This window comes from Pelodiscus sinensis, chromosome 11 (genome assembly GCF_052426305.1).
Source record: "Pelodiscus sinensis isolate ZL-2025 chromosome 11, ASM5242630v1, whole genome shotgun sequence".
Taxonomy (NCBI): Eukaryota; Metazoa; Chordata; order Testudines; family Trionychidae; genus Pelodiscus; species Pelodiscus sinensis.
Window position 1 is genome coordinate 30,039,864 of NC_143062.1, and position 23,500 is coordinate 30,063,363.

General features: G+C 41.1%; 2 protein-coding genes across 8 annotated transcripts in view; one reads left to right on the top strand and one right to left on the bottom strand.

The window, feature by feature from the left end:
* Window positions 1-64: 64 nt before the first annotated feature.
* On the top strand, window positions 65-19,128 carry TMEM43 (transmembrane protein 43). The gene is made up of 12 exons (XM_006131270.5): window positions 65-423; window positions 1,546-1,695; window positions 4,006-4,140; window positions 4,975-5,069; window positions 6,401-6,450; window positions 7,878-7,947; window positions 11,032-11,102; window positions 11,321-11,442; window positions 12,197-12,271; window positions 12,364-12,465; window positions 15,438-15,555; window positions 17,054-19,128. The coding sequence occupies exons 1-12, from the start codon at window positions 412-414 to the stop codon at window positions 17,254-17,256; spliced, it is 1,203 nt and encodes a 400-aa protein (XP_006131332.3). The 5' UTR covers window positions 65-411; the 3' UTR covers window positions 17,257-19,128.
* Window positions 5,219-23,500, bottom strand: part of XPC (XPC complex subunit, DNA damage recognition and repair factor) — a 37,057-nt gene continuing 18,775 nt past the window's right edge. Inside the window, exons 16-19 of one of the 7 annotated variants that reach the window (XM_025188764.3) lie at window positions 22,029-22,176; window positions 13,922-14,025; window positions 13,637-13,749; window positions 5,219-6,394 (exon numbers count right to left, since the gene is read on the bottom strand). In XM_025188764.3, coding sequence (XP_025044549.3) covers window positions 6,376-6,394; window positions 13,637-13,749; window positions 13,922-14,025; window positions 22,029-22,176 — 384 coding nt within the window. In that variant the 3' untranslated portion in view covers window positions 5,219-6,375. Of the gene's footprint in view, window positions 6,395-7,940; window positions 10,517-11,483; window positions 11,499-13,635; window positions 13,750-13,921; window positions 14,026-20,592; window positions 22,177-23,500 lie in introns of those variants that run through there. The other 6 variants (XM_025188763.3, XM_025188766.3, XM_025188767.3 and 3 more) reach the window with 6 other exon arrangements.

The window sequence follows — 23,500 nt, forward strand, 5'->3', positions numbered from 1 at the left end:
GGTCCCTCTACCGGTCGCCGCCCAGCGCGAGGAGCCGCAGAGAGCGGGAGCTTTAGGGGTCACCTTTCTGCCTATCCCAGCGTGCTTTGCGTTTTGCCGCGCTTCCTTCGGAAACAGTCCTTCGTCGCGTCCTGAAGAGAGCGAGCGGCTGTCAGAGCTCGGATTCGCTAGGGCAGCGGCGCGAACTACATTTCCCAGCATGCCCCACAGCGGGCAAGCTGGGAAACTACATTTCCCGGCATGCTCCCACAGAGACAAAACCAGAAACTACATTTCCCAGCATGCCTCGCCCTGGGGAGTTGCTGCTCTGGGCCAGGGTGTTCAGTGCAACAGCGTGGCCTTTGGGCGGCAACTTTCTAGCGGCTACGCTCGGGGTTTGTACCTGCTGCCTTAGCCTGGCTGCGGCTGAACATGTCCGGGCATGTAAGTGTGAGAGCCCCGCACCCAGCCTGCTACCGTCCTGCAGCGCTGCGACCCCGCTCCCGGATCGCCCCTGCCCGCTGCTTGCTTCTCCCTCCCGGGCAGGGCGCTCCTCGCCTGCTCCCTCTCCCGTGTTGGCTCTCACCCGGGTAGATGCCTCCTGAGGCTCCGGGAAGCCCGTGTGGCTCTTAAGGGGCAGTTGCATGTAGGGTATAAACATTGTCTGGAGCCAATGCCCAGATTGGAACAGAAAGGGGTGGGAGATGGTCACTCCCTTCTTATTTTCTAAAAAAAACCCAGCTCTGTAAATCTTGTTTAGCTCCCCAAGGCAATTCCAAGACTGTTTCTTGTTATTCCCCGCCGCCAAAATAAGCACCTACTGCGTTTTCCACTTCAATAGTATCTCGCTTTCAGTCGCAAGACAGCACTACAGTAATGTTTGTTTATATCAATGGTTCTTAAGCTGGAGTGCACGCACCCACTGGGGGTGCGAGACGCCTTTTCTGGGGGAGCGAGACATGCCAGATTTGTATGATGAATCTTAGGTTTAAAACTGACCTACTTCAACGATTTTTAATAGGGGGTGCAAGAACATTTTAAGAAGCAAAGGGGTGCAGGCTGCAGTAAGGTTAAGAACCACTGGTTTATATCCAATCAGCCAAAGCCATTTATTGCCCAGGATGCTTCATAAGGGAGACATAGCACTTTATTTTTTGAAAAATGTTGTCAATTATTTCATAGGACTATAAAATATCACAGTAAAGTGCTCCATTTTTATATGGTAGGGGTACCAGAAATATAATTTAGCCTGCCAAAGACCAAATATAGGATATTGACACAAAATGAGAAACCTAGCAAAGCATATCTCTGGAAAGTTTAAAAAATATGCTGGACTATTACAGTGTAAATTATCTCATCCAGTAAACCTCAGTTCATTTACAGTTGGGTTTTTTGTATAAATAATTATAAGCAATAAAAGTGAGATGAGACATGTTTAACTGGGAGAGAGATCCGGTTTGCTTCAATTCAGGAGACGTAACTTTTTAACAGTGGGCCCTGATGAGTGGCAGAGCAATTTCTGCCTGAGCTACGAAGTTATTTCATGTTTGCTTTTTTCTTTACCAGTTCTCTGACATAAGTGGCAAGAAAGAACATGTTAAAATCACAAGTGAGCCCAAGCCAGGGTTTCTGGAGCGACTCAGTGAAACTTCTGGAGGGATGCTAATTGGGCTCTCAGCATTTTGTCTCTCTTTTTACCTTCTTTTTACCAATGAGGTAAGTGAAACACTATTAACCTTTGAATTTCTATTAACCTTTGAATTTCTTTTCAAGTGTATGTTCGCCTTTATGCCCAAAGTTCAGTGCTCTTCAAGATAAAAGTCTTCTTCCTAAATATTTGTATCATCATGTTGCTGAACCTATTCCAGGTTTCATCTAGAACTGAGTGGAGAGTACTGATAGGATATATCTGAATAAGATGAGATCCATTGGCAGTGGAGTGGATTGATTGGGAAGTGGTGAGAAAAATGGGTTAACAGCAGTTGAAAAATGTGATTAGAAGTTTAGGATTAAACAAAGACTGAATGGCTAGCCAGCTACAAAAGCAGTTTCTCCTCCCTTGGTGATCACACCTCCACATCAGCTGCAAAAAGGGGGCCTCATCCTCCCTGACTGAATTGACCTCTTTATCTCTAACCTTACTCTTGATTGGAACTTTTGTCTTTTGCCTGTATATTTATACCTGCCTCTGGAATTTCCACTACATGCATCTGATGAAGTGGGTCTTTGCCATGAAAGCTTATGCTCCAATCAATCTGTTGGTCTATAAGGTGCCACAGGACTTCTCGTTGTTTTTGCAGATTCAGACTAACACGTCTACCCCTCTGGTGATTGGAAGTGTTTGTATGGACTTGCATGCGTCTTATGTGCTAGTGCACCTCATTTGTGTCTGTAAATTCTGCTTCTTGCTGCACAGCAGAGACAGTTGTAATAAGGATGGAGCTGAAACACAGAATGAATCACTATTGAATATGGGAATCATAGGTTGTCTGGCTGACTTGTTTCACTGGTCTCAGAAAACAGCTTATCAATGAGCAGAGGTTTTTACACTGTCATTGCATCCTCATTCTCTTGGTATATTGCAAGGCAGATAAATTATCTTAAAGTTATTTAATGCATTAGGTCAAACTGTCTCTTTTAGTTCATTCCTAGGATGATCTTGGGTCCTGATCCTGCAAACATGTATGTTCTCAACGTTACTACTTTGAAGAGTCCCATTAAAATCTACAGAACTACTTGTAATAGTAAAGTTAAGTGCATGCATAAGAGTTTGTGGGATTGAGGCTGTAATCTGTTATCCTGGTGGTATTTCTAGTTAAAGCTGGTTGGAACATTTGGGGTGGGAGCAGAATTTTGTGAAATTTAATTTCAGATTTTCATCAGTTTTCTGACCATTGCTATTTAGATGAAAGAAGGAAACGGTTCACAGGTTTAGGAGATTGTTTCTTGTCCTACAATCTGAAGATAAGGGGGAAAATTGTTAGACTAAATCAGAACAGTCAGACAGTGGAACAAGTTCACAATGGTGCCACCTCAGTGCAGTTACTCAAAAACAACAGGTAAGATACAAAGTGTGAAGGAATAATTTCAGGGGCTTAGCCTGCAACTTCGATGTGCCTGTAACGTCCATTAAAGTCAGCGTGATTATTACATGTATTGCACTCTCATGCTGGTATGAATCAGGAGCAGTTCTACCTACTTAGGGATGTTAAGTGTTTATTTTTGTAAACGTGTAACTGACATTTACAGCAGTTACATGTTTACATGGGAGTGGGGTAGGTGGGAGCTGGTGCTCATAGGAAGCTGGCTTTTAAGCTGGTTTCCCTGGAAACACCATTTCTCACCTGCCCCTCTTTCCCCCCCCACCCTCTATATCAGAGGCAAAAGTGCAGGAAGGCAGTCAGCTCCATGGGAACTGGTACTTACCTCCCCCTCACCTCATGCTGTTGCCTCTGGGAGGCAGCAATGCAGGGGAGGAGGCAGCTCCCTGGAAGCTGGTACACAAGGGGAGTTGTCTTAAAAGCTGGCTCCCTTGCCCCTTTCCCTCCACCTCTGATATGGAGGCAGTAGTGGTGGGGGGAGAGGGAGGGCTGTGTATGTAACTGTTAGGATTAATTGTGTAAACACATACATGTTCACATCTCTAGTTCTATTTGCTTCAGTAGAACTACCTATGCGAGTGGTGTGGTTTTTTTTAAGCGTGCCACCTGTTTTTGCTAGCCTGATTACTCCCACGAGTAAGAGATTGTGGGATAATCCCTGTGCACATGAGTAGATCCATTAAGGTCAGTGTTCTTAATTTCACAAATAAGTACTACTCTCTAAAGTATCGGACATAAAATTGTGACAGATGGGAAGTGCAGATGTGTTCTTAGGTTTTGCCTATTGCATATAACCTACTAGCACTTCATGGAAGCTGTGCCCCATCTGGTATTAAACTAACAAAGTGGCACTGTTGGTACCTCCACATGTGTGGGTTTTTTTTTTTTTTAAATTTTGTTTTGTCTCTTTTTTAATTGACTACAGGGACGAGCCTTGAAGACAGCCACTTCCCTCGATGAGGGGCTTTCTCTTGTAGTCTCTCTTGACAATATTTTCAGCATGTCTCAACAGAATGAGGGAAAACTAGTGCACTTGTCAGGTGCCCTTAAAACATCAAAGGTAATTAAACAATAGTTGGTTTGAAAATAATGCATGAACTAAAAGGAGGGAAAACTCTTCACTGGCAAATTGAAACTGTACACGCTTGATATAAAATATTATTGTGGGCTGTAAATCTTCCATCCAAAAATGTTCCTCCCCTTTCTTATGGTGTATGTTTGGAATCCAGCTGTGCATTTGTGAAGACACCAAGTGCTGAAGCTGTACATCTTCTGCGTGTTCGAGAGATAGTGATGCTCTTCATAGTTAATTTTTTTTGCAAGAGAGCGTGTGATGCAATAGTGGCCAGAAGTGTGAGCCAATTACTTAACTTTCTCAGATTCTTCAGTTTGAGTTCACCTGTAAGCAGATAGAGTGGTGTATACCCTGTCTTTTAAGGTTTATACATCCTATCCATCACTGAGATGTCTCTGTGACTTCATGGAATTTCACACTTTTGACCATGCTAAATATATCTCATTAACAAAATGGAGATAGGTTTTTGTCACATGTGATTTTGGAAAGCTTAACGTGCATGAAATTCTTCAAGATCTTCAGATGAAAAGTTATGCAGTAGAAATAACTGTGCTGATGCATTCTTACACTTTTATTCCATCCTCAGTCTTGCTGTATGTCACCAGGGACATTTTTCTTCTTACTTTTTAACTTGGAATGTTTTTAAGGGAAAAATCTTACATTAAACCCTTTTTGTTTTTTATCACAATGAAGTGAGGTTTCTCTAAGATAGATTAACAAGTATCTGCTCTGCTGGAATCAATGAAAAGGTGCAGTTTGGATTTATCTGAGGGAGATGCACTTTTTAGACTGATTTGTATTCTATTTATATTTTAATAGCCCTTGTTTGATCCCAGCTATGGGCTTTCCATCCGGGCTGTCAAACTGAAACGTCAGGTGGAAATGTACCAGTGGGTAGAATATGAAGACTCCAAGTAAGTCATAGGCTCATTATTTTGACTTCTTACCAGAATCCAATTGCAATTTATGGAAAATGTGCTGGGTGATTAACTTTTTCTGTAACCTTTAAAAATTTATTTTGTAACATGATGACCACAGAACCCTTGAGTTTTTACAGAGATTTTATTTATTTTTTCCTACATTTAATTTTGTTTTGGTGGTTATAGCCTCAGTCCTATAATGAACTTTGTACAGGTAGACACCATTGCAGTATTAGAGTATAAAAGAATCCAATCTCCACCAGTATGTGAAATATTCCTCCCCCAACTCCACCAATAAGCTAATATCAGACCTTTTGAAATCTAAGCTACTGCTGTGACTTTAATGTTCTGTTTTCTGATTTAATTTCATAAGCTTCTGGAACATTTATTTGTTGAAGACAATGACAATAGAAGCCATATATGCTTAACTTTTAATAACTTACTAAAACAGTTGAATACACTTTTGTAAAAAGTATAGAAATCAATTTAAAAGTGGCACTAAGGATCGTACAGACTGATCAATGAGAGTGTACCCCTGTGGAACCTTGCTGAAATCCAGGGATCTCTTTGGCTCTGTTTTGCTTAGGACTTTGCCCTGCATTGATTATTTTGCAGGATCAAGCCCATAATTTCTAAGCATTTGCTCCTGATGTCTTAATTTTAAGTGCAAGGTCTAGCTGCAGTGTATTGAATAAGGATGTGAAAGTAACCGTGTACACGTGAACTAGGTTCATCGTTTAACATGCACAGTTACATGCATACACACTCCTCCCAGTGTTGCTGCCTCTGCTATGCAGGTGGGCAGGCTGGTGAGAGTTGGTATATATGGGTAGCCGGCTTTTAAGCTTCTGGGGAACTCCCTCACCCCAGTGCTGCTGCCTCTGAATTAGTCAGAAAGCTGCTTCAGACACACAGGTTAACCTTAACCAGTAAGCCTCACCTGTTAATGGTGAGGCTTACCAGTTAACTGGTTAAACCTTCACATCCCTAGTGTGTACTCCACACCCTGCCATAAGATAACTGTACCTAAAATGATGCTCATGGTAATAGGAGTCCTTGGTTTAGGGCAGCAGTTCTCAGTCTCTCCTCTATTGGGGCAGGCGCCCCCCACTAATCTAATGGACTCCTCCCTTCCAGTTAGCTATAAGGGAAGGGCATGGTGTGGTCAACATGACCTTGATGTTGATCATCTGTTGTTTAGGAAAACATTCACATCATTATAAAGATAATTTTGGCTAGTGGTTAGTTTCCGATTGGCTTCCTGAAAGTTTTATCTATGTAGTGGGCCCTGTCTTGATCTTCATCCTCTGCATTTTCTCCTACAGAGAATATGAGGAGAATGGTGAAGTTAAGAAAGAAACAAGATATTCGTATAGTAAGTTGATCAATTCACAGTACAAAAACACTTCTCCCCCTTTGAATTCAAAATGAAATTTTCATGCTGATTTAAAAATTAAGTCCTATAATGCCCTGCTTGAAAGAAAGGAAAGGGGTTTGGAGGAACAGGAACAGATTAATTCCCTGCTCCCTTAGCAAATGGTAGAGACATTTTTCTATCAGATAGAGATGGGGACTGAACCGGGACCCTGATCACAAATAACCTAGCCATCCCAAAGTTGTCTTCAGCCTTGGATAGTTTGAGTGGGTGACTGGGGGAGGAGTGCTGTGTGTACTTCATACTGTGTATATTTTTGTACACATTCCCACTCCCTCTCCCTCTCCTCCCTCCCTCCCTCCCCTAAGACACTAGTATCAGCCAATAGAAACACCCAGTATCTTGAGTGCGTCTACCTTTTGGATATGCCTTACAGTTTTTGCCAAATGCTTCTCTGGCAGAGGTAGTAGAGAGGATTAGTTTTCTCTTATTGTGAGTAGAAAACACATACTCTGCCTCTGAGTCATCACATCTCAGGAGATTAGTTTCTGAACCTTATTTGTCTCTGATTCAAGCAAATGGGTATGTAATGTGGGTGTGTACCAATCCATGTGCATGACGTCTAAAAAATACCATTGGCCTGTTGGAATACAGTGCTCCGTGATCAGGAGATATATCAGGACCAGAACTAGTAGCTGCAAGCTAAAGGAGTTGCCCTACATTAGAAGGGAGCTCACATAGACTGGACTGATGTGTTCCAGCCAATAGCTGTCAGAACATGAAAGAATTCTATGCCAGCACACAGGTTCAGCTTTTAATATGGATTCCTTACTTTGTCTTTGCATGGAAACATAGGGAGTTTTCCTTATTTAGCAGATTGAACTGCACAAAAAGAGAGATGAGATTATAACACTTCAGGAGTAAGAAGGAAGTTGCCAGAGCCAGGTCTGAGACTCTCAAGAAGATGCTTTGTATTCTTTGTGGTGAAGGCAGTAGCATAACATTGTGTTCTAGTGGGGCCTCTATCCCTCTTTGCTTGCTGTATCACCACACAGAACCAGCTTGTTCTAGCAGAACTGCTATCTCTTTCTCAGCCAGCCAGAAATCTTCCAGTGATGGGATCCAGGGGGAGAATCCTCCTGGCTCCACAAAACTCAGTGTCAGAAATCTCATTGGCTTCAGTGGAGCCAGGGTTTCACATTGGGTATTCTTTCCTTAAATCCTTCCATTCCTATATAAAATCATCCTGAATTGCAGGTGTGTATGTGGCACCTTGTTAAGTATACATCTTGGTGAAAAGAATGTTACTGCAAGTTGACAGCATCTTGCCTAAAACTTGCCACCGCCCTTTGTGGCGTTTAAGCGGAACATTCTTGGATTTTAGTATTTTTGACTTCTCTCCCCAACTTTGCTCATATTTTCCTTAGACACTGAATGGAAATCAGAAGTTGTTAACAGCAGAAATTTTGATCGAGAGATTGGCCATAAAAACCCCAGGTAATTCTATCCTGAATTTGATATGCATGCTAACTGACAGATCCTGACACACTCCGTGAGGTAGGTGGAAAATTATTGCTATTTTATATGTGGGAAAACTGAGGTACAGACTGGGCAGAGGAGGGGATTTGCCCAGGGACACAAAGTGAATCAACTGTGGAGCCAAGATTAAATTATTTATATTATAGCTAATAACTATCTTCACTGATGGATTATAGAACGACATACCATGTGATTGTCATGCCAGATGCAATAGTGCATGCATCTTTTACCAGTGCATATGCCAGATCACAGATTTGTTTGTGTCAATCACTCTAGGCATAATTTATTTTTAGTTACTCTCTGCTGCCACATTTTGACTTACTGAGTTATTAACTTTTGGGTTATTCTTTTAAGATCCTTGGAGCATAGACCTTCTTTTTGAGTTGTTTGTATAGTGCCAAGCACCATGGGGTCCTGGTTCACATGCTTCTAACACTATGGTAATAGTATCTGAGCATCTTCAAGTGGTGCAAAGTGGTAAAGAGTTGTCATGCAAATAAGAAAGTCTATAAAGACAGGTGGGAAAAAGAGCATTTGGGGTTTTCCAGAAATTGTACATCTCTGGTTTGAAGGTTTGGACTTACATGAATGTCACATAAACTGAAGCATTCTTCTGCAAGGAGAATTTTATTTTATATATATTTAATATATTTCTAACTGGCACCCTGAACAATGCAGATAACTCAGAGCTGGTCACAACACATGGCAGGACGGAGGGACTGTTAGATGTTACTTTTCCTCTATTTGTATTGACGTTTTCTAACCAGATCTATCATGAAAATTATCTGAAAAAAATCACATTCTGCTTCTACCGCTGCCACAAGAACAACAATAAAATATGTAGCAGCAAGGAATTAAATGGTGCAAGCCATATGCTGTGAATGCCCTTGTAAATTAATACATACCTGGCTCAAACTCACTGATATGAACACTAAAATTTACAGTTCATGCCTTTCTGATGAGAATGTGTGCCTTGCAAATCAGTTCTAAATGTGTCAGAGTGTGTTATTGATTCATTAGCAGATTGTCAAATTTTAAGAAACAGTTTGGAGAGAGAGAATATGGCCTTTGAATTTATTCTTTTGTAGGGTGTTCTCTCTATGTATCTTGGGCTTTGATCCTTCAAATACTTATGCTTGTTGTTAACTCATGGTAGAAAAGCAATCAGTAGAACTATTTATGCTAGTAAAGTTAACCATATGTGTTTGCACAACTGCTGGGGCTTCAGCTACTAGTATGACTTGATCCTGGCTTAGTACCAACTTGGAAAGATTTCTGATAAAGGTGTAGTACCACAGGCTTGGTTTGAGGTCTAAGGCCCAGCTAACAATGGACGACACTTGGCTAACATAAAGTAAAGCTTAGCTGTGAGTAAGAGGCAGGCCCCTGCTCTCAGAACTTGGCACAAACAGGGCTGAGTGTGCAAAACACTAATTGGTAATGGGCCCAGGTGTAGACCAGTAACTGGTACTGGTCATATGTTGAAAGCACATTCCAAAAGGATGATAAAACCAGGTCATTAAAAAAAACCTTGATAACCATACTCCCCACAGATACAGATACAGACCCAGCTTCAGGAAAGGGTCTAACATGAGAGCAGAATGGATAGAGATGATCTAATCAAACCATGAGATACAGGCTGATGGGTGGTATCTAAGTAGTGTCTGAGGGTGGCAACCTGACAAGTCAGGAGTGATGTGAAACTTGTTTGTATCTGTATATAAAGTGGTGTCTTAAGGAACAGTCTTTGTCCAGCCAGGGTGGGAGGGCAGTGGGGTTTCCCACAGGTTGAGCTGTGTCCTTTGTTACAAAATGGTTCGGTAGAGCAGGGCGACTCAACAAGTGGCCTGTGGGCTGTATGCGGCCCGTGGTCCACTTGTTTGTGGCCTGCGGTGCAATTTGGGTTTTTGTGGGGCTTAACACGTGACCTGTAGGTGGGATCCTTTGAACATGGCCTCACTGGGAACATGCTCCACAATGGCAAATCAATATAATGGTCTTCTATTGATATGTGTTTTAGTAGTTAAATTCCTGGACTAACACTGCTCATTAAAAGTGCTGTCATATGTGTGGAAATTGGGTAACTATTGCATTTTATTAATATCAGCAGAACTGACTTAAATGGGGCCTGTGTGTTGTATAGTCTTGCCTTATTTGTATTCATGCTTGTCAGTGAGAGAGAAGCTATTTACATATATTTGCATGTATATGCAAACACACTTAAGTTGCAGCCCTCAGCATGTGCTGTGAGTGTCATTGTGGCCCCTAGGGCTTCTGAAATTGAGTAGCCCTGAGGTAGTGTCTAAATACAGGTATTACTGTATTTCACTTAACAATAAACCTGGTCGGGCACCTTTGACCCTTATGTGATTTGTGGTCTTTAGGGGTCTGTGGTCGTGACTAATTGTGTAAGTCAACACAGCACACATCATTGAGCATACATGCAAGCAGCCTTCTGGTTATCGATGGAGCCAGAGACCTGTCAGGACATCACAACAGTAAATCTTGACCTGCAACATCCGTGACCCTACAACAAAATAGTTTGTTAATTTACCAGACACAAAAACATAGCAAGAACCAGTGGCTGGTAACTAACACTAGGCAAATTCAGTCTTAGAAATAAGATGTATTTTTTTTTAACCATGATGGTAATTAACGCTTGGACCATGTTACTTAGGGATCTGATGGACACTTCATCATGTGACGTTTTAAATGATTTTCTAGAAGAGATGCTCTAGCTCAACTAGAAGTTATGAGCTTGATGTGAAAAATCACATGGTAGAATTCTCTAATCTGTGTTGTGCAGAAATTAGACCAGATGATCATAATGGCGTCTTCTGATCTTACACTATTAATAGCCCTATTATTGAACACCTAACAATGTATTTATCTTTATATCATGGCAGCTATTTCACTCCCTGGTACTCTCTCAGGGGTTTGTCTCTATCAGCATGGGTACAGTAGTTTATGTTCTTGTGTATTGTTGATCAACAGTGTGTTCATAGTACTGGTATTTATACTGCAATTATTTCTTTCTCCAAGTGCCATGGCTGTGGAATCTTTCACTGCAATTGCCCCTGATGTCCAGGTGGGAAGTTTCTTTCTTTCAAAAGGTAAGGGGCTGTGTTTTACTTCTTATAACAAACACACGCTGGTTCAGATACATCCCTGGTATTACACTGTTAAGCTCACTGGAGTTGCAGTGGGGATGGCTTTTGGGTCATTATCTCTTGGGATAGCAAATTTTTAAATGGCTATCTAATGCTAACAAAATGAATCCTGAAGTCAATGTGTCACCTAAGACCTACGTTTGGGTCTTTATTTTGCTTAGGTCTTATTGAAAAAATTGACAGTTTTAAGCAGATGAGCTTGTCGAAACTGGAGGATCCACATGCTGACATTACTCGAAGAGGAGATTACTTTTATCACAGCGAGAATCCCGGGCGTCCAGAAGTAAGATGAAGGGGCCTTGCAAAAAGACCATCAAGGCAGCAACTAAAATCGGTTTACTGAAGAAAAAGTAGAGTTTTGTTTTGCAAGTTGCACACCACTTTCATTTTCCAGTGAAATAAATGGAAGTCGTAGTGTTGAGCACCTTGCCAACTTAACTGTGGCTGCAGGGCTATTGGAAGAGTGATTAATTTCTGTGTAGGAAAGGAGCTTCTGATCCACTCACCCTTCTGTTTCTCTTCTTGAGTATCTTCTTCCTGCATGTTAGACTAATAGGCTAAGAAGACACTTTTAAATGGAAAGAAACAGGAGCAGGGCAACTGCTCTTTTCACATAGGTGGGTTTCATTGTTGACTTACTGATCCGTCTCAATTAGGTTTGCTGAGTGCAAGTGTACTAAATGTAAGAATGAGTGAGCCAGGTCACTACTAGCTAGCACTCCCTGCAGCTGAGGAGAGCTAGCTGTGACTCTCTGTTTGGTGGCCCATCCTTGCCATTCCTAAATCAGCCAGAGGAGAAAGTGGCATAGAGCTTGTTCTTCTTCAGGACATGAGCTTTGCTATATCTGCAGCCCTCCCTTTCTGCCAACCCAGCCTGGCAGAATTACACCCCAGGAATCATACCCAGTTGACTCATATGCTGCTGCAAAGCTTTATGGCACAGCGTACTCCCAGGATGTTCCCATTTAGGGTGACTTCAATGAGAATTTTTGTTGAAGTAAATCTCTATTAACTAGGGATGATTTCCCCATTTCCAGGTGGGAGATCTTCGTGTTTCATTCTTCTATGCTGGTCTGAGCGGAGACAAATCCCACCTGGGCCCAGCAGACATGGTAAATCTTTAGGTTCTCTAGGAATTAGCCTCTTATGGCCCTTGTGCTGTAATAACTAAAGCACTTTGATTGGTTCCTCTGCCTCCTTTAAGGTGACTGTGATTGCCCGTCAGCGAGGGGACCAGTTGGTTTTGTACCAAACCAAGTCTGGAGACAGCCTGCAGATTCTTTATCCTGGCGATCTGTCTGCTGAGGTAAGTTAATCCACAGCATGAGTAAACTATTGGAAATAGCTAGGATTGAAACTGGAGGAGATAATGAATTTCCTCTGTCTTCGCTGCTTCTTTGCATTTCATTTGCTGAGGTAAGTTTAGGTGGTAATTTACCACTCTGCTGCTGGACAAGGGAAATCTGATCTGATTATTGCCTCTCCTGCCTATAATCTCTCTGCTGGAGGGCAAAAGATAGTTGTGAGCCTGTGTTGACCTCTCTCATTTCTCTACCCTGGTTTTGCATATGCCTAACCTTGGCTCTGCCTCAGAAGAATGCAAACCCTGTATACTCTTATCCTGTCAGAATTACCCAGTTTGGCTGTTTCATTCCTGCTCATTAAAGTATGATTTGTGGCTAAAGTTACCACACCAAATATCTTCCTTCTGCTACTGCTTACTTCTCCTGTAAATGAGGCTGTGTGTACAGTGGTATCTTGTATTGGACGAGAGATGCTTCACCCACCTTGTTTCTCATGTCCTGTGACCAACACTACTGTAAAATGGCATTCTTTTGCCCACTCGCCCCTTCGCCCTCCATTGTTTGCCAGTTTTGTTTTATGATCACCCAAATGCTTTCTAATGGTGATATATTTTACAAAGTTAGTCTTTTTAAATTAAAGCTTGTAATCCTATCCCTCCCCAAATCCATCCCTTTTAAGAGACTGGGAGGTTTAAAATAATACAGCTTGGCGGAAACCCTCAGGCAACTAACGCAGGCTACGTCTACGCTCGCGGCTTCTTGCGCAAGTACGGCTGTTCTTGTTCAAGAATCTGCAGAGCGTCCACACTGCCCGCCTGCTCTTGCGCAAGTAAATTTACAGTACGGCGTGGTAAGAGGGCTCCTTGCGCAAGAGCTATGCTCTTTTTTTAATAGGTGTAAGCTCTCTTGCGCAGGAGCTCTTGTGCAAGAGGGCAGTGTGGACGCTCAGCAGGGATTTCTTGCGCAAGAAAGCCCTATGGCTAAAATGGCCATCATAGCTTCCTTGTGCCAGATAGTGTCCACACTGCCATGGAAGCTCTTGACCAAAAGCACAGCTCGCACATGGCAGTGTGGATGTTTTCTTGTTCTTGCACAAGAAGCTGCCAGTGTAGACAAAGCCTAACTGTGTTCCATTAAATCCTGCATGTTCCAGGAGTTTGGTGATTCACTTACTCTCCTGGCAGGTTGTTTCCATTAGTGATTGTCTTGTGCCTTGCAAAAAATCCTTGATGCCAAAGACTTGAGTTCCCAGCAGTAGGTAAACCACACTCTTGCTTCAGGCTGGGCTGGAAAGAGAGGATAATAAATTGTTACTCACCTGATCTCAACTGTTGTTCTTCGAGATGTGTTCACGTGCATTCTATTCAGGTGTGTGCATGTTGCATGCAGAGCTGCCGGAAAGATTTTCCCTCAGCAGCCTCCATCAGGTTGGCTGTGGAGCCCCGCCCAGAGTGGCACCTTTATGGCATTCGGCATATGATCTTGCTGGCCTGATCCCTCCTTCGGTTCTCTTTTGTTGACTGCTCCACAATGGATATTGGAATTGGACGTGAACAAAACATCTAGAAGAACAGAAGTTATGGGCAGATGAGTAACAGTTTTTTCTTTAAGTGATTGTTCACGTCCATTCCAATCAGGTGACTCCTAAGCTCTGTCCTGGAGATGCAGCTGGGAGTTAAAGCATTGCTGAGTGGACCTGAAGTCTTGCTTCTTTTGAGTCCTGAGTCAAAAACCCTTACAAATCTTGCTTCTATCGGTTTGGTGTGATCCTTCCTCAGACACTTTTAAACAAGAGTTGTGGGAGTTGCCCATTGGCATGGACTTATTGCAGGGCTTGAGTCCTGGGAACTTAAAGGAGAAAAGTTGAGGTGGAAGGGAAACCCCCACTCCTCACAGAACTACAGCTAAGAGAACTAAACCAGCTACAGCTGTGGAGATAAACTGTAAATCTAGGAAAGGTGAGGAGAACTTCGAAGCTAGTCACTCACTTCTGACAACTCTCACAGGCGGTAAGCAGGAACTGAAGGAGAGAGGTTGGGCTGGCAGGGTCATATATTGAGCACCATGAAAGGCACCGCTCCGAGCAGCTCTATTGCCAAACCAACTGGAGCTGCTGAGGGCTAAACTTTCTGGCAACTGTACACACCTGATTGGAATCGACGTGAACAAGGACTTGAAGAAAAAACCTCATTTGTTGTAAGATGTGAATCTTAATATTTTTACTTCAGCAGAAATGGAGACACAGCAGCAATAAAGACATGGTGAAGAGTAATTGAATGTAGAAATTGGCCCAAACATGATACAAGCATTTTCCAGGAGGTATTTTACTAATAGAAAACACCTTTATAATTCATTGCAGAGCATCTAAAACATGTGTGACCATAATTCATTAAAGTAGTACATATGGTTCTGAAAATCTGCTTTTCTAAAATTGTTTACTAAGTAAGCAGTGTCTTGTTTTACGAATCATGCCAAATTTGTTGTTCAGATCGACAGTATTCCCTAATCCTAAAGAAGGTTGCTGATTTTAGTGTATAGATTTGGATAAGGAGGGAGAATGACAGCAATCTTGAATTAAATTTACACTTTTGTAAAAACTAGTAAAGCTGATTCTTCCTTGCTAGTGAAATGGATGCTCCCAATTTGAGTTCATCAGCAACAATTGAACACTTTTTCAAGTGTGTCCCCACCTTTAATCACAAGACGTGACAGAAAATAGTGAACCAACAAAGATGCCCTTTGGCTACTGCTGTAACATGTAAGGCTGCTGTTAAAGGGGGAGGGAGAGTGGGAGAGCGGGAGCCAGACTTTGTGGCCAAGATAGTATTGCAAATGGCTGTATATCTCTTGGGAAACCATTAATACTTACAAGCACAATCAGCTGTGATGTATTTATTCATAAAGTTGAGAAACAGCAGGATTTGAGTCTAAGAAACTGAGAAATGGGCAATGTATAACAGTGTTTGAGTTTCAGGAGGTGTTTCAAAAAGAGCATGAGAGTAACACCATGAAGACCTGGGGTCTCCGTGCAGCTGGCTGGCTGGCTATGTTTGTAGGCATCAACCTTATGACCAGAATCCTTTACACTTTGGGTAAGTCTGTTAATAAAAACAGAGCTTTGTTTGGAGATGGGACCTGACTCAAAACACTGAATTCTAATGACAAAATGACCAAAACACAAAAATGACTCTTTGGGGGTGCAGAATTTAAATCTGTATCTGAATTTTGGTGTTGGCCTTTAAATCAATAAAAATCAGAACCAAAATCCCAGATCCACACGAGGGATGTTAAATTTCCATCGATTAGTCGATAAGAGTGGGGTGCTTGCTATTCTGCTGCTCTTGCACGTTTCAAAGGCAGAGGTGCTGCGCAAGGGGGACCAAAGCACTCCCTGCTCAGGTAGGGTCGACTGCTGCGCCTCTTCCTTTGAAATGTACAGGAGCTGCCCATGGCTCTTGTACATTTCAAAGGGAGAGGCACAGAATCTCTACCTCCCCTGTCCCATGTGGAGATGGTGTTGGGGGTGGTGGTAACTGGCTTTTTAAAACAGCTCCCCCCAGCACTAGCTCCTGCTCCACCCCCCTTGCTGCCTCTCTCTCTGAGGTGACGGGGGAGAGGGGGAAGTGACTAGTCGAGTCACTGCTTGAGTGCCCGATAAGCATATGTGTATCAGGTAGTTGCCTAGTCATTTACATCCCTAATCCAAACATGTGCCATGTGTATGTATGAAATCTGGATTAGAATTTTGAGGCTTGAACCCATGTAATCTGAAACTTGGATTAGGCCACAATTCATAGTTTTCTCATCTAATCTACACTAGATGCTAACTGAGACTGATACCACTAGTGGGGCAGGTTTTTTAAAAACTTCCCCCTGCAGCCTTTTCAGACCTGCTGTTTGTTTCCAAATACACAACTGCCATGTACTAAAATCTGAATTATGATGTATTGCAGTAATGCCTTGAGTCCCAGTCCACTATTGTGCTAGGCACTGTACAAACACTGAACAAAAGATGGTCCTTGAATAGCATTTATTTTAGATTAAGGCAAATGTTACAAGAAGAAACTTGGCAAAGGAGGTGTTGTTTTTTTTTTTTTTACCTTAAACTTGCTTAAATTCCAGAGCTATCTCTTGGTCTGAAATATCATCTGTCCTGTATTTTGGGAGAAACAGTCACGATACTTAAGATTCTTTAGAGATGTTTTATGCAATTTCCAGTTCACAGTGAAATGTGAACAGTTATACGTAGTCTTGCCTCTGGTGACGCTTTCATACGCATCTAGCCTATGTATTTTATACATAAGCAGAAGGGCAGCCTTGTACCTATAGGACATGCTTGGCCATTAAGAGTCTTTTGGATTCAATTCCCGGCTCTCCCATATAATTGCCGTTATATCTTGGAAAAGGTATTGAACTTCTTAGCTTGACTTTACCCATCTAAAGGAGGGGTGGGCAGGAAATGACACTTAACTGCCTCCCAGAGATGTTGAATGGGGACTTCAACCACACATTTTTAGCAGTATAAAATCTTACAGCTGTACATATTCTCAGATGTTTCATTTTCTGTTTAATTCTTCTTCCCAACCACAGTGGATTGGTTTCCTGTTGTTCGAGATCTGGTTAATATTGGACTTAAAGCTTTTGCTTTTTGTATAGCCACCTCACTATCCCTGCTAACTATTTCTGTGGGCTGGTTCTTTTACCGCCCCCTCTGGGCTCTCCTGATTGGGCTGCTGTCTGCGGTTCCTATTGTGATTGCAAGATCCTGGGTTCCACCAAAGAAGCATCAGTGAAGGTGGAAGAATTCCTTTTTTCCTTGCACTTGGACTTTGTTTTTAAATCCTTTGAATCCTAAATGCATTTATCATGTATCAAGCTATTATATGTAAGGCACATCACAGTTCAGAATTTTGACTCCCTGCATCAGAGTTTAGTAGGAAACCAAGATGCATTTTTTGTATGCTTATTACACCTCAATGGGAAAATGTAACTGTAGAGGCTGCATTTTGGGGTGAGTGATATTCTGTGTATTTACAGGATACATTTGTTACTTACAACTATTTGCCAATCTTTAATTATTAAAACAGTAATGGTGTATGCTATCTACAGGGGAACAAGAACAGATTTCCTTATGCAATCTGTGATGTGCAATATCTAGCAGATTGGCAGGCACACAATCTCATGTAACTACTTCCTTTATTGTCTTATGTACACAGAGGAATATACTTAATGTTGACAATGTTTTGAAGTGTTTATAGACAAAATGCTACTTGCATGTGAGTGAAAGCTGTGCTAGACATTTGTTTTTGGTAGTTAGAAAATCAGGTAATATATATATGGTTTTTCAAAAGTAATTAGTGATTTTTGGCTGCTCAGCCTTTTAAAGGGGATGCTGCAAGAGATGAGACTTCACTTACTCAGAATCAGAACCCTTGAAGCGGTTTCATTTGGACACCCAGAATTGCTAGCATGTCTACCTTGTTTTCTAAAACTTAAACTGATTTCAAATTCCACTTGCTTAAAGGTGTAATCTTAACATATTGAAACTAAGAACTGATGTAGTCTATAAAACAAGTGTAAACTGTAGTTAAATGAAAATATTAGTGTTTCCTCATTTTATTAATTTCACTTAGTTTGGCTAATGAAAAATTCTCAGTTGGTTTCTTATGCACTCAATCTGTAGTGCTTGGATTTAAACAGTCTACTGCAGTGTTTGCAACTGCCTCATACTTAATACCTTAAGTGAAATTAAATCATTTAAAAAATATTTGCACCTTAAGAGTCTTTCAGCCTGCCTTTTTCTGTGCTTCCACTTTGGATGTTTAAGAAAACCTCTGTCCGTGCACAAAGCAGCAATGTGGTAGCTCACTGACCACGATATGGAGAAGGCTGAGTTTTCAAAATCTTATCCCTTGAAGTCCAGTTAAGAACTTGAAGAAAACATCCTTTCCCTTGTTACACTATTATACTTGAATATATTTAATGGATGATGGAGCTTCGCTTGCTCAGGATCTTAGTGTTAAAAAGGAGAAAGTACACCAAAGCTGAGGCATGAAGAAGGTATAGTCCTCATCTAAGGAATCAAAACATGGGATTTTAAAATCAGTTACTTGTAGGTACCAGGTGTATTAGCATTAGTAATATAACAGGCCAAGGACCATTTAAATGATGAATACAAGATGAGATTCCAAGGCTTTAATGATGGGGCAATTTTCTATGCAGTTGTTAATGTCTTGATTGTTGACCTGGTTATTGTCGTCTTGTAATCTACATTTCCTCCAATTCTTTTTGCACAAAATATAATGGCTTATAAAATGTAACATGGGGCAGATGCTGCTACTTGAATGAACAATAATCAGTGTCAGGCAACATTTTTATTCCTGTGGGTGTTCAGCCATTAGCAGTTCGTTTTCAAGGCTCTAGGACCCTATTCTGCCCCAATGGTCAGTGGGATCAGGCTTTTGGTCATGTTGCCTGGACATGCAAATTGTCAATTAAAAGATTTATGAAGTGTTTTGCTACATAATTTGTGCATCAAATTGTGTTTTTGGGGAACTGGTACTTTTCAAACAGACCCCAGCTATCATTCAGCTATTGTACAATGGAGATATGAAAGTTTTCTATGGAAGTGCTGAACTTGTGTATATTAAAAGTTTCTCACATGAGGTGTGTGTGTTTGGATTTTGATGCTAAAGATGGTCTGAACTCTCCTAGAGACATGTTAAATAGAGAGACATACAACTTACAGCACCTAAACTAGCTCATTACTAAAACTATGGTGAGAAAAGCAAGTGTTTTCTTGAAAAATGTGCATTCAACTGTTTCTCAATCTACCAGGAAGCATGTTCATATTACCTGAATTACTAGTAGCCAGGGTAAGGTACTTTATAGATTTTTAGAGCAGGGTGGGGAACCTTTTTTAGGTCAGGGGCTATTAACCCACATTTCCCTTGCAAACCAGAGCTTGGGGGTTCAAGGCTAGTAGATTTTAGAGCAGTAGCATGGGCTTCCTAATGCTGGGGGGAAGCTCTGAGCTTTGGGGACCAGATCCAGGCAAGCTGGGGGCTGCATCTGGCCTTTGGGCCTTAGGTTCCCCACCTGCTCTAGAGGCAACATGATTGAATGCTTTAAAGAGCACTTGAATTTGCAGACAGTTATTTCCTAGCTTGCCATAGAATCCTGAAGGCAGTGGGTAAGTTGCTTAAACCTTAGCATACATTTCCTTAGTTAACTTCAGCCACAGCCCTATCTGCACCACAACCCTTTGAAAAGCATTGTACATAGTGATGGTTCTTGTTCCACTGAAATGAGATTCTTAGTACAGTCAGAACAATTAAGAGTATCCCCAATAGCTTAATTTGTACATATTCATGATGTAAAGCAAAACTCCCTTCATGTAATGGAGTGCATTTCCTTTCTAAGCAGCATAGTCAGAAGTGATATTTTCAGTGCATAAGCAACTAAAATGTCTAGTAACTGCAGTAATATTTCTCTTATGCTGGTTGTACGGAATAGGAACCTCCCCCTGTGATACAGATCATCTGCATAGAGCTGTGTTAGATCATTTAAGATGTTGGTTGACCATGTAATTGATTCTAGAGTCCTCTTCCATTTATGCACAGCTGTCATTTCAGTTCAGAAACTCACTAATTTCAGTGAGTTGGGTTTGGCCCATATACTGAAAATGGCTCACGGTATAACCATGTCCTCATATGTAACTTGCCCAGCATGTAGCACAAGCGAACCCACAGCTTGAAGGGGCCCTCTGGGAATTGTTGCAATGCTGTCAAATCTTGCATTACATAGAGGTTTTTCTTGAAGGCTCTGCTGTAGTCAAGTAACTACCTGAGAATCTCACTGTTGTTTAAAGTTTCTACTCCATGTTTTAAAAAAGTTGGTATGACTCCAGAAAGCTCAAAGAGCAGAATATAAAGAATCCCAAAGTCAATTAAAAAAAAATTTCAAGCCATTCATGCATTGAACAGTTAGGATTGGCAATGCTACTGCTACAACACGAGTAATCACTACCCTGCCTGAGGTCAATGATTTTTCCTCTTTAGTTGTTCACAGGAAATACACTTAAATACACAAAACAATGACCCATAGTAATAACATATCATGCACAAGACTGACCTTTGTAAACACTTTATTTTTTCCAAAAAATAAGTATAAATTTTTTTCTAAATATACATAAGTACTAAAACTTTTCCTTGCATTTTTAATCTTTCTACTAGAATTACAGTGAGTTTGAGCCCATGGCAAAAGGCAAGGAAGCATCAGGCTTATAATATTCCCTCCGTGACTAGGAATTTTCTTAAGAGAAATTTAAGTGAAGTTAGGCCCAACTAAAAGTTTTGAAAATATAATTGCAGCCTAGATCAAGTACATTTTCCATTTTAAAAAAAACCCATAAACAGTTTGCATGGATTTAAGTGTTCCTTTACAGTGTTTAGAATACAAACCCAGTACTGTCTCACTAATGAAATAAAACTTGCTATAGGCAATGGATAACCATCTCAACAGTGTCCAATGATTTTTACTTTTGGAAATGGTGCTTTTGCAAATTCTGCTCCCAACTGAAAGTTCCTTGTCTGCTTTCATTATCCAACCTATGCCATGTGCAGACATTGACCACTGTGAAAAGTTATTTTAACTAAGGTGGTGGTGATAAAAAGAATCCTTGAAAAATGCAACATAACAGGGCCCCAATTATTTGAAGACTTTTCTCTCTCTAGAAAGGATTGATAAAAGGAAAAAAAATCAAGGACAGAAAAGTAAAAAGTCAAATGTTAGGGTTCAGCCAAGCTATGAGGTATTGCCTGTTTCTTTGTATTTCTAGCTTTGTGGTGGACTGCAAATTGGAATAAAAGTTTATTCCATCACTGATTTAAAATATGGATTAGCTACCTATAGCAAGTTTTCTCCAGGCCAATGATAGAGTACAGCATTGTCTCCTAAGTAGCAGCTACACATTCTTCTGTTTGTCAGTAAATAAGACCTAGGAGAAGGAGATGCAGAAATAGGCTTATTGGAGGGGTGACAATACTTGTCAGAGGAAGAACAGCTGCAACAGGGTCACCTTTCTCAGAAGATATAGCTATAAATCTGTTCCTCAAAAGTCCACAGATAAAAAGGATAAACAGTTACCCATGAATCTAAAAGAAATAAGAAAATGAATCCAGTTTCACCTTTATAGAATTCTTAATGCTGGATTGAGAGAAAGGCTTGTGATTATACCACAGCATGTCCACCTCTCACCACCAGAAATGCATATACACTGGAGAGCTAAAAGCACACCGTCTGGTAAGCTGCTGTTGCAATGTATTTTTATCTAATTCCATATCTGCTCTATTTACATTTATGACACAGTCAGACCGAAACAGGTGACTAGTAGAAAAACATTTCCTAGCTCTGAAATTATTTACAAGATGGTTTCTTTAAAACTAACTTTGCCCTTGCATTAAGAAACTGAACATAAAGGATTAAGCAGTCTGTTATAGTCACAACTTCTCAAAGGGAAACAAGTGTGCTGCTTCTCCTTTCTTTTCCCGCTTACTCTTTCTACCTTTTTTCTCTTTTCTTGGTTCCTCCACTTGCCGATTCTGAGGCCAAGAAACAATCACATCTTCAGCTGGAGTCTTTGAACTTGGCTCCCCTTCTTCATCAGAAGAGAATCCAGCTCCGTTCTCCATTATGGATCCTGATTCCTCACTCTGGAAAAAATAAGCAGGGTGCTTTTAATGGTCCTTTATCATCATAATATAGTCTCATCACCATGGAAGATGCTGCTCTAGTTAGCAGTTGTGTTCTATAGCAAACAAGTGGTACATTTTATATCATTCTCTATACACAGCAGCATCAGTCTATGTCTTGTATGTGCAGCGTTAATTCGTGTTCAGAACAAAAGTTCACTAGTTAAGCCCAAATGTAAAAAGAAACCAGCTTTAAAATCTGACTTAGTTATCCCCACGCATGATGAGAAACACAGAATCATAGAATCACAGGACTAAAAGGAATCTCAACAGGTAATCAAGTCCAGTCGTCTGCACTCATTGTAGGACCAAGTACCATCTAGACCACCTCTAATAGGTGTTAGTCTAACCTGCTCTAAAAGTCTCCAATGATGAAGATTCCACCACCTTCCTAGGCAATTTATTCCAGTGCTTAATCACCTAACTTTTATGTAGTTTTTCCTAATGTCGTCCCTTGCTAGAATTTAAGCTACTTGTCCTATCATCAGAAGCTAAGGAGAATAATTTGTCTCCCTTCTCATTTTAACAATCTTTAACATAACACCTTTGTAACATATTTAAGGACAGAATAATTTCACTTCATAACAAACCCACACAGGTCGCTTTTCTCCTCTGAAAACTACCTGCATGGTTTGGAGTAATACAAAATATGAAGTGGATGTGTCAGAACAAGGCCATAATATCAGAGGGGTAGCCATGTTAGTCAATCTGCAAAAGTGACGAGGAGTCCTATGGCACCTTATAGACTAACAGATTTATTGGAGCATAAGCTTTCGGGGGCAAAGACCATGCATGCATCTGACGAAGTAGGTCTTTGCCCCGGAAAGCTTATGCTCCAATAAATCTGATAGTCTATAAGGTACCACAGGGCTCCTCGTCGCTTAAGGCCATAATATAAAACCATGTTGCTTAGTTGCGGAGTGTTCATCTTATATTAAACAGGGACAAGATTTCAAATTTAGTGGGAGAAGAAAGGGAGAGAACTTTCCATGAAGAGATTTTGGAAGTTCTCTGATGTACCCATTGAAAATAAAGCATGCCAGTGTCAAACACTGCTAACGGTCACGTGTCATTTATCAAATAAGTGCGTAGTGACATTAACCACCACCACCAACTGCATTAATAGGACAGCAAGGGTACTCAGCTTCATCTGCCAAAATAACCCTCAAGTGTTCTCACAGGCTGCAATTAATATATGGAAAGGCCAAAGGAAGCACTAGATACGTTACAATGCTAGACATAATTTCAAATCAAGTGAGGATGCACTTAGTTGGGTTTCTTGGCC